Source organism: Aulonocara stuartgranti (assembly GCF_965226115.1).
Source record: "Aulonocara stuartgranti genome assembly, chromosome: 22".
In the NCBI taxonomy this organism is placed as follows: domain Eukaryota; kingdom Metazoa; phylum Chordata; class Actinopteri; order Cichliformes; family Cichlidae; genus Aulonocara; species Aulonocara stuartgranti.
This window is the reverse complement of record NC_138957.1, coordinates 21620099-21633586: the sequence shown is the minus strand read 5'-3', so window position 1 is coordinate 21633586 and position 13488 is coordinate 21620099. Positions and strand designations below refer to the sequence as shown.

The following is a 13488-nucleotide window of genomic DNA, read 5'->3' as shown; positions in this document are numbered from 1 at the left end:
GAGACGTAGACAAGGGCAGAAAAGAGCTGATGAAATATTGTGATGCAGGCAGACAAAATAAAATCTGTGTGAGTCGCCTCACTGTCTTATACTAGACTGTTAAAAAGTTTCAAGCTCAGCTCACACAGCACTATAAAAGACAAATTGAGTTATTTTCAATATATTGGTCACAATTAGGGGGGTTTTCTTTCTACTATTTCTGTGTCCAATTTTACTTTATGCATCAAACACAATGAGAATTTTAGATTTTAGAGATGTACAGATTCTGTTTTATCTGAATTGCTATTATTGATTTTTGCTCAACTAGATTTTCTTTCTCAGATATAAACAGCATACGCAATCAAAAATCAACTAAATTAATAAACTTTACAAATCGCCCTAAACTACACTAAGGTGCAGGATCTCCTGTTAGGGAAACTGGGAAAAAAAGTGCTCTGCAGCTGGAAAGAGGTACAGACGATTAACTGAAAATTAGTCGCTGTGCGCCACCTTTATCTGACACATTTCACCTTATCAAACCAAAGCAGGTGCAACACATTTATAGAACAAAACCCATGTCAACCAGCATGAATCAGACCAGCTCATAATCGGACATATGAAAGGTTATCACCGGTCCTGGCTGAGAAGTCACTGACCAATCAAGTGGTGCATCTTTAAATGCATTCATTTGGAATTCAAATAATGCTAAAAAGTTCCCAATTAGGAAATTTCATGTGAATTCTCTGTTAAGTCATGTAGTTAAACAAATAAAAAATTGGTGCATGACTTGCTAGGATCTCACTTATAAATTACAAGCTTTAGATTAATTGTGCAAATTCACATACAGCACGTGCGTTCTTTTGCTAACATTTAATTTCTAATCAATTCTAATCTACCGGCCTTAGCTTAGCCCCTTTTCTGCTGTTCACGCACCTTTACATAGATTATACAAAATATGTTTGTTTATCATGTACCCATTATAGCTTTTATGTGTTGATCTTCTTTCTTGAATCCATAACATCCCAACTCAGAACCATCCAAAGAGTAAATGAATGCACTGTTAGACACCCGTCAATGGTACAGATACTTTATATTTCAAATAAACTGCTTGGGCATTTTGTCTCTTTAGCAAGAGTGTCTTGTTTTAATGAAATTGCGAACATTTTAGCAAATAAAATGCAAGGGATGCAGTAAAGTAGCCCAGTACAGAGGCTAGAGTAATTGTGAAATAAGTGCTAGCATGTTAGCAGTGTGCTACCTGTGTAAGGTTAGCTTATTGGCTACATTAAATCACCAACTACCCCTGCAGGTTTGTCACTTCCCTACATATCTTTGAGAACATGTTTTTGTGTTACTGAGCCATTAGGGTGCTTCTTCTCCTTTATTCTCTGCAGAGACTGAAAGATCAGATTCATGGAAGTGTGTGTGCATTTTTTCCTCTGTGTTTCTGTTCCTTCTTCGTGTTTTGTTTCTTAGCAGTGTACAAAGTGGATGGCCTCTGTAAATTGAGGGGAGGGCTGACAGCACAGCGAAGGTTGATTGATGGCATATTGTGCAACCGGACTCAGCTAGACCAAACTGGTTAGGTGGTGACCCTGTTTTGGCCCTGTGCCCTTTTGGTTTCTTTCATTTTTTTTTTTAAATTCTAGCTGTTTTTCTCCCTCTCCCTGTGCCTCACTGTCTACCTCTGTCACTTGCACACACACTCAGATATACAGAATACATAAATAAAGACTTCTTCCTGTTGCTTCTTCTCCTCGAGCTCCCCTCATCTTCATTGTTGCACTTAAACTCGCCGTTGCTATCATTCTTTGTCCGCTGTTTCCTTTCTTCCTTCCTCAGCCCACTTTGTTTGTCAGCGCTCTTTCAGGACAGGTTTTGTCCCATGAGTCATATCGTCAGGGTTCATTTTACAGCCCTTATTCATATATTCTCTGTCAAAAAAAAAAAACTTTTAAGAAGCACACCGGAGCCAGTGCTGCCTCTGATTTGGTGAAACTTCCCAGTCGCCAACCAGTTCTTGCCCGCAGAAGAGCTCATCAACAACCTTGTTTGACAAATTTAGGAGAGTTAACCTAAACACTGGGCACACTACTTTAAACTGTGTTTCATCCTGTTTTTTTCCTGCAGTGATTTTCTGCCTCTGTTCTCCACACAACCATAGTGATTTATGGTAATTATCCATCTTTGGGGTCATCCATCAACTGGTTGTTGCTAGGCAATGGTAGCAGCTGTTGTTTAGTCGGGGGAAGCTTTGCTGTCAGGGGCAATGCAGGTGAATTCAAAAGACGGCATCTATGAGGAAAAGACGGAGCTCTGTTATTTCACGAGCCTGTTGGTTTTGTGCTTCATTCCTTCGTTTTAGATTTAAACAGAACGCCTCTTTGTCAAAGCAGCGGCCACCCCCGATTAAACAAAAATTGAACACCTGCAGGAGATTAAAGATATTGCGCGTTCCCCAGAGGTGTGCACTGCAACAGAAGATTAAGACAATACAGGTATTTTCATTTTCACGAGGTTACAATTTAAAATGAAGCTTGTTTATGTGAAGAGAATAAAAATGGCAGAGGGGAAAAAAACGGTAGAGGAATTGATAATGTTTTCTCAAAAAGAGTCTGTTTAGCAAACGGCATCTGTCTGATACAGCCTACATTAAAACGGTTCTTGGCATACGTGGAGTAAATCTCACTCACATCATCTTTAATTAGCATTAGTAATGCTTTATCCGTACTTTGCCTGAAAACAAACCAGATGGTTCGAAATGTGTGTGTAGCACCGGAGCAGTGTTCGATGGTTAGGTGTGTGTAGGGTTTGGAGGGAGGGGGTTGGCAGAAAACTTGAGCACAGAGGGCTTTAATCTGTGGCGGCAATGATCTAATGGCTGTTGTTTCCTCTTAGAACAAGCAGGCACTGACAGTCCGAGGAAAAGGTGATTTATAGACCACAGTCGGTGTCGCGGCACGTCAAAAAACTGGCTCTCGGAAAAGCTGAACAAATAAGGAGCACAAAATGAAAACAAAGACGGGTGTAGAAATTCAAGAAAACTGGCAATGTTGTTCTTCACATTTGTTTCTTTTTTTTTTTTTCTTTTAATCCATCACTGATCTATTATGTCAAATGAGTAAAACTCTAGTTAAAAGGCACTGGCTATGATTTAAAAAGGCTTTTAGCATCGTGAGTAACTGCAAACTGTTTGGAAAGGGTTAGGTTCATCATGCAGGGTCAGGCAGCCGTCTTATCAGTCGACTAGTCATGCTGCAGAAGTGGTGACCCCCCCAAAAACATCCATAACTGCAAGAAGAGCGCAGACACCTGCAACAGATGGTCTGGCCCCTGTAGAAGCTGATCTCAACATCACTGTGTTGGTCTCAGATTACATTAAGAGAAACAGAAGACAGAAGCTCGCCTGTATCTACAGAAGCAAAGTGGCAAGTTCTTTGTGATCCTGGGTTCAGCATACCCTGAAAACGAAGCACTGATTTAATTTAGTTATTACCTTTTTTGGGAAAGTTAGTGGCCAAGAAAAATACGCGGGGCATCATTTTTGAAAGCATCCATTCAGGCTTAAATCTTTTGAGACATGTGAAAGCCAAGCCAGAAGTGTTCATTTATTTTTTCAGGACTGTAGCTCATCTGATATTGCTGTGGCTGACAACCACAACAATTGCCGTTTGCCCATACGGCCATCAGCGTGAAGAGCAGACCGGATGGGTTGCTTTGTTTTCCCCAACCAGCAGAGCTGTGGAAGCTGAGAAGGTGGATTTGTACAACACATGAGCTATTAGAAGCCCCTGAGCTATTGTGCCATATGGTGGACTATTCTATGTGGGTTAGGGGAGGGTGGAACCGAGGGGTGCTGTTAGGTAAGCTTTTTACGTGCCTGGCCGAGGAAGCTGTGGGTTATATTACAGCTCGCGCCTGGACCTGGTGTCACGAACTGGCTGTAATGTCAAACATGCCCTTGAGTTTAACCCAGTGAAGTTTCCTTTATCACATGTACAAAGGAGATATAATAATCAGAGAGAAACAGGTTACTACGCAGAAAGTTAATGTAGTGACGATCAACTCGTTTTTGGGTTCCACCTTTTTGTGAAAATTGTATAAAGAAATTTAAGTACGTTGACAGAAACCAAGTTGGGCTGAGAGAGACTTTTGGTCTGTGTGAGTTTACCACAGCATTGTCCGCAGGCTAGTCCACAGAGAGTGTCAGGTCCTATGAAACCACAGCGGCAGCTACCCCAGACAGAAAAAAAATCTCAGGAATGAACAAGGATGGGAGAGAGCCGAGAGAGAGACAGAGATTGCCTGACATACTAAGCATTACCATAATTGGCTTTTCTACATGATAGGACAGAGGAAATAATAATGTCATTTTATTTACAGCCTTCTCTCTGCTGAAACACGCACACACTCATGCACAACGTACAGGTCAATGACACACACTGATCAGGCCTGTCCAAAGCCATCAGAGGTGAGTGGCAGGGAATGGAGGGGCCGGTGACAAAGCGAAACGGGAGAGAGAAATAAGACTGCCACGCCAGAGCTCCTGTTTTGAAGGGCCGCTAGACGCTGTGAGGGAGCCTCGGCGGCCGCCCTGCTGCGAGTGCAGCACTCCGCCACGTAGGGTAAATCAGGAGGCTGAAAGCTGGCGGAATTGGACATTAGCACTGCAAATGAGAGCCGGGATTGCCCTCTTCTCTGAGACAACATGAATAAATGAAGAAGGTTTAAAGGGAAAGTGTGTGCAGCGTGTGTTGTGTGTATGTACAACTGACTGAGGAGGGAAAGAAGAGCTACGCTGGCTGTGGCAGTGTTGTGTCGCACTCAAGTTACTTAACAGCCGGTTAGGGAGTTAGTTTTATTATAGATTGATAAAAAGATAAAAAGATGTTTTTAAACTATGAGGTTAAGTTAAAGAAGAGTAAAAAGTAAGACTACGTTAAGTGTAATATCAAAATTGTTTAACTTTTAGCATGAAGCTTCTTTAGCCATAGCTGTAATGCTTATGTGTGCACAGTCTTGGGTTTTAGATATATTTGAGTGATGTATCCAAACATGGCAACGGTCACCAAAACTATACTTAAGTGTTTATTCAGCCTTGTTATAACTTTGTGTTTCAAACTTGCATTAAAAAATATGAGGTTTTTCAATTGTGGACCTCACACGAGCGTATTGGCTTTAGGCAGGCATGTAGTTTTGGCAGAGGAGTGCAGGTTTGCATTGTGTGTGTGTGTGTGTGTGTTTGTGAGACTGGGGGATGTCCTACTGTGGTGTCACCTGTCTACAGCAGGAAATCCTGGACTTCGGGCACAACAATAGTGACAGGCTCCTCTCCAGACACAGATGGCTTCGCTTTCCCCCCACTAGCCACATTGCATCTCTGCTTGCACCTGACACACTGTGACACTTGTGACACACACAAACACGCGTGCACACATAAAACTGATCAGCCACACCTAGCTTAGGCAAACACGCACACACAATGACAGAAATGGCAGAAGCTGATTTCTCACACCTCTCTCACCTATCTGCTTTGCTGTTAACTTGTTTCGCTGTCATTTTTTTCCCCTGTCAGATATGCACACGCATAAATGCACGTACACATACACACACACACACACCTCTTGTTCGCTGGCCTAAACACATCTTTTTTTTTCTCCTCTCTTTTCAAAACTTCCCCTCTTTTCCCTATCCTCACTGACAGCACAAAGTGGGCTTACGTTTTTGACTGACAACCACAACAGACACTCCCCCCCCCCCCCCCCTTCCCCTCCCCTCCCCCCCACCCCCCCGTTTTAATCCCCTCCCTATCCCTCTCTCCCTCCCTCCCTCCCCGTTTCCTCTTTTGTTCTGAGTGACGCTCGAAAGCCGCCATGTCAGCATCTTTTCCATCTCTGATTGCCTTATTAGCCGGCGGTGGCACCCGCAGCTTTACTGACACAGATGGTGAAGGAGCAGGCTTGAGCAAAGGGGGGGGGGGGGAGAAAAAAAATGTGGCTGACTTGTGTTTGTTGTTGTTACTTTCCCCTCCCACCTCTTCTCAGGCTTGTTTGTGTGGACACTGACACCTCAGGCTGACACTGACACACTCCTGACACTGATGCCTGTCAAGGCAACATACGGAGGATAGCAGGGAAAGGGAAGAATTTAGTGGTGGTGTGCCTTCTATGTGTGTGTGTGTGTGTGTGTGTGTGTGTGTGTGTGTGTGTGTGTGTACTGCTGTCAGGTTTCTCTCACTTGGTCTGCTGATTTGTCTTTAACTACTTTCACAACTTTGAATGGGTTCACTTTTGCATTTATTTCAATGCAGCAGGCTGCAGCTTGTTAGGGAGAAAAGGAAGAGTTCAAAGAAGTCTGTGCAGCTGCTTTGGGAAAATGTTTAATTCTTCTTTTAGTGATTAAATGAAAAAAAATACTTCAGTATATCCTGTGGACAATTAAGAGCACACAGTTGGGAGCAAGAGGAAGAATGTATTTTGATCATGCACTGTTTCTCACACACACACACACCGGGCAGCTGTAGGACCTCCAGCTTTTCCCAGACAGCAGTAACTGGCACCTCACAAACATCAGGTATTATGTCCATTCCGATTATGGGATAGAGAGCTACACGCTGTTTGAAGCTGACAGCACATCTGCCTCCTCACTGGAGACTGATTCTGGCATCTCAGACAAGCATCTTACGAGGGATGGATTGGAAAAGGTGCCTTAGCATATTTAACCCTAGATTCTTCCCTGCCTCGGTGTAATGTTCCCCTTTTAATCTACCTCCCTGTTTTTCCTTATTATTTTTTTAGACAAAGACAATAAAAAGTGAATTTTAATTCACATATCACTTTTTTCCCTCCAAGCTGAGTTATGGGCAGTTATTTGGCGGGAGAAGGCAGCCATTTCCATTGATACTATAATTTTTTCTTTCCTCTTTTAAAATGGCACACTTGATGCTGTGAGTACTCAGGGAGCACAGGCAGTAACAACACGGCTTGTCATGTCCACTGGCCATTTCCTAGCATCACGCTGTGAGGACTTCCACAGCCGATGCCAAGTTGACTTCAGCCAACCATGGCTTGGCAAGGCTGATGCAGCTGGCATTTTACTCCACTATCTCTTACTTGTGAATCCATAGTATGTGCGGCATGTTGGAAGAACTGAACAAATTAAAGTCAGGAATAGATCTGTGGTTGCTGAACAGCAACAAAATAGACAATGAAGACTATGTTGCTGTGGGCTTTGTGCTGTTTGGCATCTAAATTAAGTGGATAAGCTGTAATATTTGCACGAATGCTGTAATGTTTTTTAAAAAGAACTTCTAAATGAACATTCACTAAAAAGTCATTTATCTATCTTAGTTTATTTTCCCTGTTTTGTTTTGTTTTAAACTTGAATATGTCAGACTCTCTCCATTCATTGGATTACTGTGGTTTTGTAATTATGGAAATAGATCATTTCCATAATTCATTGTCATTGTAGCAAATAAATGATGGACCAGGTTGTTCCCCTACTCGTGTGACTGCACTGACCTGGAGTATTCCCCTCTCAAACGGAGAGGTTTACTGGAAAAGGATCAAAAATAATTTGTTGTGGACTTTTATAAATAAAAATCAGATCAAAACATTGGAAATATTGGAATTTCTGATTGTTTTTGATTGCATCGTTGCTTGGCTGTTTTTATGCACAGTCGAGATTCTCCGCCTCTTTGCTCAGTTTTTCCCTCACATATTTTCTTTTAACCGTGCTAGACTAACTTTGGTGCACACCCTGTTTTGATTCGCTCTCTAAAATAAGTGATATTGGCTCCTTTCCCCACCCTCTTTAAGCAAGCTTTCTTATTATTGGCTGCCACTCACAAACAGAAGTGTATATATATGTATTTATATAGTGCCAAATCACAAGAGTCACCTCAAGGTTCTATGTTACTATGACTCGGTACTATTACTCAAAATCAACTGTGTGGCTGAGATGACCTTATTAGGGATACACCCCCTTTTTGATGTCATGCAGAGCTAGGAGTATAAAAGCTGTCTGCAGCAGAGCATTTAAAGCCCTCTGAAGCTTCAGCTCTCAGGTGTTACTTCTTATTATATGCACCTCGTCATTGTAAACTTTGTTCATGTTTGGTATGATTAGCCACCATTGTTCCAGTGTGTGTTTATGTAAGACATATAATAAAGAAAAGAACAGAATACTTTAAATCTTAAACTGTGAGGCCTTGCACACTTTTTCCTTTCGTTTGTTATATGATTAGCAAAAGCGTGTCTTTTCCATTGTGGAGTACTACCACAGAATATATATAATCTTCTCTGCCTAATTCAATTTCTTTTCTATGTTTTTGCTTTTTTTAAACTTGGTGGATAAATTTCTTGAGTCATGTCTGCTCCTTGCCCAAGATAGGTTGTAGTGTTCAACAGTTCCATTTGGCAGTGCAGTGAAGAGGACTATCTGTCATTGTCAAGACATGGATGTTTGCCACTTTATTATATCTTTGTCCTCTACAGGGACTATTGACAAAAATCTCTTAAGGATTATTGCATTCACCACCTGCATATAGGGAGGGCCAGAGGTGTATTCTTGTGTTCAAGTGTATTGATTTGCTAAGACATTTGTATCTAATCTCGGTTTTCCTCCTTGCTTTGTTTTCCAGCTTATGGACCTGAAGATGAATTCAAGGGTGGCAAAGCCGATGAAGAGGAACATCTTCTGGATGATGGCCTTTCCCTGGATGGTCAAGATGCAGACTATTTTTTCAATGATGAGGAAGACGCAAGAGATCGTTATAGCTGCCAGAACTCTCCACTCAGCAATGGCACTAACCCAGATGCTGGGTATGCTTCTCCCCTCAGCACTACCAGTGATCAGCTGGTGGACCTTAAGACTACCCCCTCCTTAGGTGATCCGGACAGGGTGGAGGAGAAGCTGGGGGAAGGTAGTGAATCCATCAATGGCCTTTCACTACAGGACAGTCTGGAAAAGATGAAAGCCGTCTATGCAAACCTGATCTCGGATGCCTCTTGGTCCAATGTTGCTCTGGACATGCTTAAAAATAAACAAGGAAACAGTATTTCAGCAAGCAATGGCAGTGGGAGCAATCACAAAGGGAGCAATGGATTCCTGAACAGTCATAGCCCGGGAAATGTCCATGTAAAGAACAGATGTAGCAGTAACAACACTTCAGTAACAACAAATATTACCACCAGCAGTACCATTGCAAGAACAGTGTCGAGTAACGGCAACAGTGGCATCAGTGTAAGCTCTGGCAGTACAGGAGTAGCATATGATTGGCATCAAGCAGCCTTGGCTAAAACTTTGCAGTATAATCCGTATCAACTCCTTCCTGAGCCCAGCCTTTTCAGCACCGTGCAGCTTTATAGGCAAAACAACAAGCTGTATGGCCCAGTGTTTACTGGAGCTAGCAAGTTTAGGTGTAAGGACTGTAGTGCTGCCTATGATACTTTGGTAGGCCTAACTGTACATATGAACGAGACTGGCCACTACCGAGATGACAACAAAGATGCAGAGGATGATCGAAGCAAGAAGTGGTCCAAGCCACGAAAACGTTCCTTGCTGGAGATGGAAGGCAAAGAAGATGCCCAGAAAGTTCTGAAATGCATGTACTGTGGCCACTCTTTTGAATCACTGCAAGACCTTAGTGTTCACATGATCAAAACAAAACACTATCAAAAAGTGCCTCTAAAAGAACCAATGCCAGCCCTCACCTCAAAACTGGTCCCCCCAACCAAAAAAAGAGCGTTTCAAGACTTGATGTCGCCGAGCTCACCAGAGTCCGTCTCATCTGGCATACACCTGGGAGAATCTCCAAAAGACCAAAAACTGGCCAATCCTTATGTCACTCCTAATAATCGATACGGTTACCAAAATGGTGCTAGTTATACTTGGCAGTTTGAGGCACGAAAGGCACAAATTCTCAAATGCATGGAATGTGGCAGTTCGCATGACACCTTGCAACAACTGACAGCCCACATGATGGTCACGGGACACTTTCTTAAAGTCACAAATACAGCATCTAAAAAGGGGAAGCAGCTAGTTTTTGATCCTGTGATTGAAGAGAAAATACAGTCGATTCCCTTGCCTCCCACTACCACACGGCTCCCGCCGCCCAATGGTAAGCCACACCCTGACTCCCCATTGCAGCCCTCCAGCCCTGAGGAGAAAAACGAAGAAAAGAAAGATGAAGATACAGAGGACGAGAAAACTGAAGTTAGGGAACCAGAGAGACAAATAAAAGAAGAAAAAGAAGACCTCCCTGAAAAAACAGACAAACCTGAAAGGGCCAGGTCATACCAGTACCTTACAGAAGAAGATTTAGAAGAAACACCTAAAGGTGGGCTGGACATCCTGAAGTCTTTAGAGAACACAGTTTCAAGTGCTATCAGTAAGGCCCAAACAGGTACACCAACCTGGGGTGGATACCCCAGCATTCACGCTGCCTATCAGCTCCATGGATCTCTGAAGCCTTTGCCCTCATGTGCACAGGTTCAACCTTTGTTCAGTAGCACTAGTTTGAAGGTAATGTCCTCTGAGTTAGGCTCTCTGATCCATTCCCCAAATAGCCCCTCTCCACCCCCAAGTCACAAGAGCAATGTGCTGGCCATGGAAGAGCTAGTGGAAAAAGTTACAGGGAAAAGCTTAGTGAAGAATGAGAAAGAGGAAAAACCTGTAGAGAATAAGTGTAGATCTGCAAAGTCACCAGTGCTAAATCCTAAGGACAAACAGGCTTCACCATATCCTGAAAACCTCTCAAAGATACTGAAGGACAGTGAATTGGAGGATCGGAATGAGCTAAAGGGCAAAGAAAGAGAGCAAACAGAGAGTAAAATAAATATAAAAATAAAAACTGAAGCGGATTCGCCCAAAAAGACAGTAAGCAATGGCTGCAGTAACCTGAGCATCATCACTGATCATTCACCAGAACAATCCCTTGTTAACCCTCTTAGTGCTTTGCAGTCCGTCATGAACAACCACTTGGGGAAAGCGGCAAAAGTGTCCACACCCTTTGTAGACCCATTTGCAATGCTTTATAAGATCAACAACTCTGCCCAGATTAAGCAAACAGATCCTATGAGTCACTACCACAATGATGACGACGTCAATGATGATCAGCCCATCGACTTGACAAAATCCAAAAACAGCAATGGAAGCACAGCTAAGGGGACTCTTGCGACACCTAACAGCAATGTAAACAACACCAGGCCGGTCTTCAAAGATTTCTCTCAGACATCATCGCCACCTCTAAGAGAAAATGCTTTGATGGACATTTCAGACATGGTGAAAAATCTGACGGGTCGTTTAACACCAAAGTCTACAACCCCATCTTCCATCTCAGATAAATCCGATATCGATGGCTGTACTTTGGAGGATGGCATGGAAGAGCTATCTCCCATTCAAAGACGGAAAGGCAGACAGTCAAACTGGAATCCCCAACACCTCCTGATTCTTCAGGCCCAGTTTGCCTCCAGTCTTAGAGAAACCCCGGAAGGAAAGTTTGTAATTAGTGACTTAGGACCCCAGGAACGGGTCCACATCTGTAAATTCACTGGTCTCTCAATGACTACTATCTCACATTGGCTGGCCAATGTAAAATACCAGTTAAAGCGGACAGGGGGAACAAAGTTCCTAAAAAACATGGACTCTGGCCAGCCTCTGTTTTTGTGCAGTGACTGTGCTTCCCAATTCAGGACTCCTTCGTCCTATATTCACCATTTGGAGTCCCACCTTGGTTTTACCCTAAAAGACCTTTCGAAGCTCTCCATAGACTTAATAGAGCAGCAGGCCGTCAGCAGAATAGAGGACAAGACTTTTAGTTCACCTGGACTCACAGAAGAGGACACTGCCTCAATATATCAGTGCAAACTTTGCAATCGGACATTTGTGAGCAAACATGCAATCAAATTGCATCTTTGCAAAACACACGGAAAATCACCAGAGGCTCATCTCATCTTCGTGAAAGAGCTGGAAAAGTTCGATAAACAATGAAGTCAAATAAAGCCGATAGCATGATAGATAACTGTTGCACTATGACTCTAAGCTACAATCTGTCGTAACAGATAGTGCCAAAGCTGTATTTTTACAACACATGAAAATCGCAGGAGCTTTAATACCGCACACGGTAATTTTTCAGCTAATAAAACATGGCAGGAGCCTGCACTACAGAGGCTCTAGGCCATACAGTAAACAGTGAATTTTTTGGGTGACAAATTAAAGTAGCAATGGCACTACATAGTCACTGACAGATTGTTGCTTTCCTAATGCACTGCATCTTATCTGAGCCTTTAAAAATGGTCCACCTGTTGTTTTACAACTAAACCATGCTCTTATTTCGATCACTGTTTCAGAATCATTTTCTAAGATAAATATATTTCAACACGACTTGCATATTATTTATGAGACAGTTTGTGCATGTTTTCATGTAAACCAGTGAGTGTATTATGTCTTATGAAAATTTCAGTCATGACAACAAAACTGAAATACCCGTTTAGCAAATTTTGGATACAGCTGTTTATGTAAAGGTATATTGGGAAAGAATAAGAGTGTTTTAAAATGTTAAGGTGATTTCAGCACTTTAAGTGTCAACTGATGAAGAATTGTACGAGTAAAAAGGACAACACATTACTCTTTTTAGTTTTTATGCCCTCGACAAACATTTTGGGGAGCTGATCATAAAATTGTTCGGTTTGCCATCAAATCACAGTAAGTTTTGCAAAATATTTAGGATATTTGTTTATCTAGTAAAATATCATTTCCTGGTTGTTTCAACGTGTACAGTATTTGCTTTTGAAGGCTACCAATTTTATCATTGTGAAGCTACAGTTGTAAAGTTAATGAAGTTTAAAACTTACTGTATAAATAATCAGCAAGTATGTATACATGTATGTCAGCATATCTTGCTCTTTAAAGTTCTGCATTATTTGTACTGTGTGCATTTTTACAATGTTATTTTCTACACAAATGTGAGGGAGGGAGGCTGTATAAAGCTACAGGATCGTGTTGGACCACGACGTCCTTTTTTCAGTAACCAGTAAGTCCCTAGGTGTGGTCTACATAACGTGACAGAACTTACTGGCATCTGTTCTGATGCTTGGAAATGTATATAACATTTAAAAAAAACATTCTTCAGTGACTAATTTCCAGGTTTTGTCATCAACCCAGTTATTCAGAATGGCATTCTTTTATTCTCAGTTGTAAAATAAATTCCATGTCCTGGAATAAGATGCAGTGTTGTCTGAGTGATTTTCAGAAGAGTATAACACAGATAAACATGACTCTACAAACATTTTTTCACTATTTTTGCTGAACTTATACATTGAAGTTCCATCAATTTAATTTTTAAACCTAATATGCTCATCAAAACACATCCGTGTTTGTCCAGGGAATTTCGAGCAGGACAAAATCCAAATAAGACCTTTGTTATCCCATATGGAAAAGAAATAGTAAAAACTTATATGATTTACTCATGAAAGTGGCCACTTTCTCATTGCTTTCATATATTGTTTT

The 13488-nt window shown here is 41.9% G+C and overlaps 1 protein-coding gene across 3 annotated transcripts in view; it reads left to right on the top strand.

Annotated features, from left to right (window-relative positions):
• LOC309698081 (teashirt homolog 1-like) overlaps nucleotides 1-13203 on the top strand; it is a 50255-nt gene extending 37052 nt beyond the window's left edge. For all 3 annotated transcript variants that reach the window (XM_082520355.1, XM_082520353.1, XM_082520354.1), the window contains exon 3: nucleotides 8621-13203. In XM_082520355.1, coding sequence (XP_082376481.1) covers nucleotides 8621-11970 — 3350 coding nt within the window. In that variant the 3' untranslated portion in view covers nucleotides 11971-13203. The remainder of the gene's footprint in view (nucleotides 1-8620) is intronic.
• The last annotated feature ends 285 nt before the right edge of the window (nucleotides 13204-13488 follow it).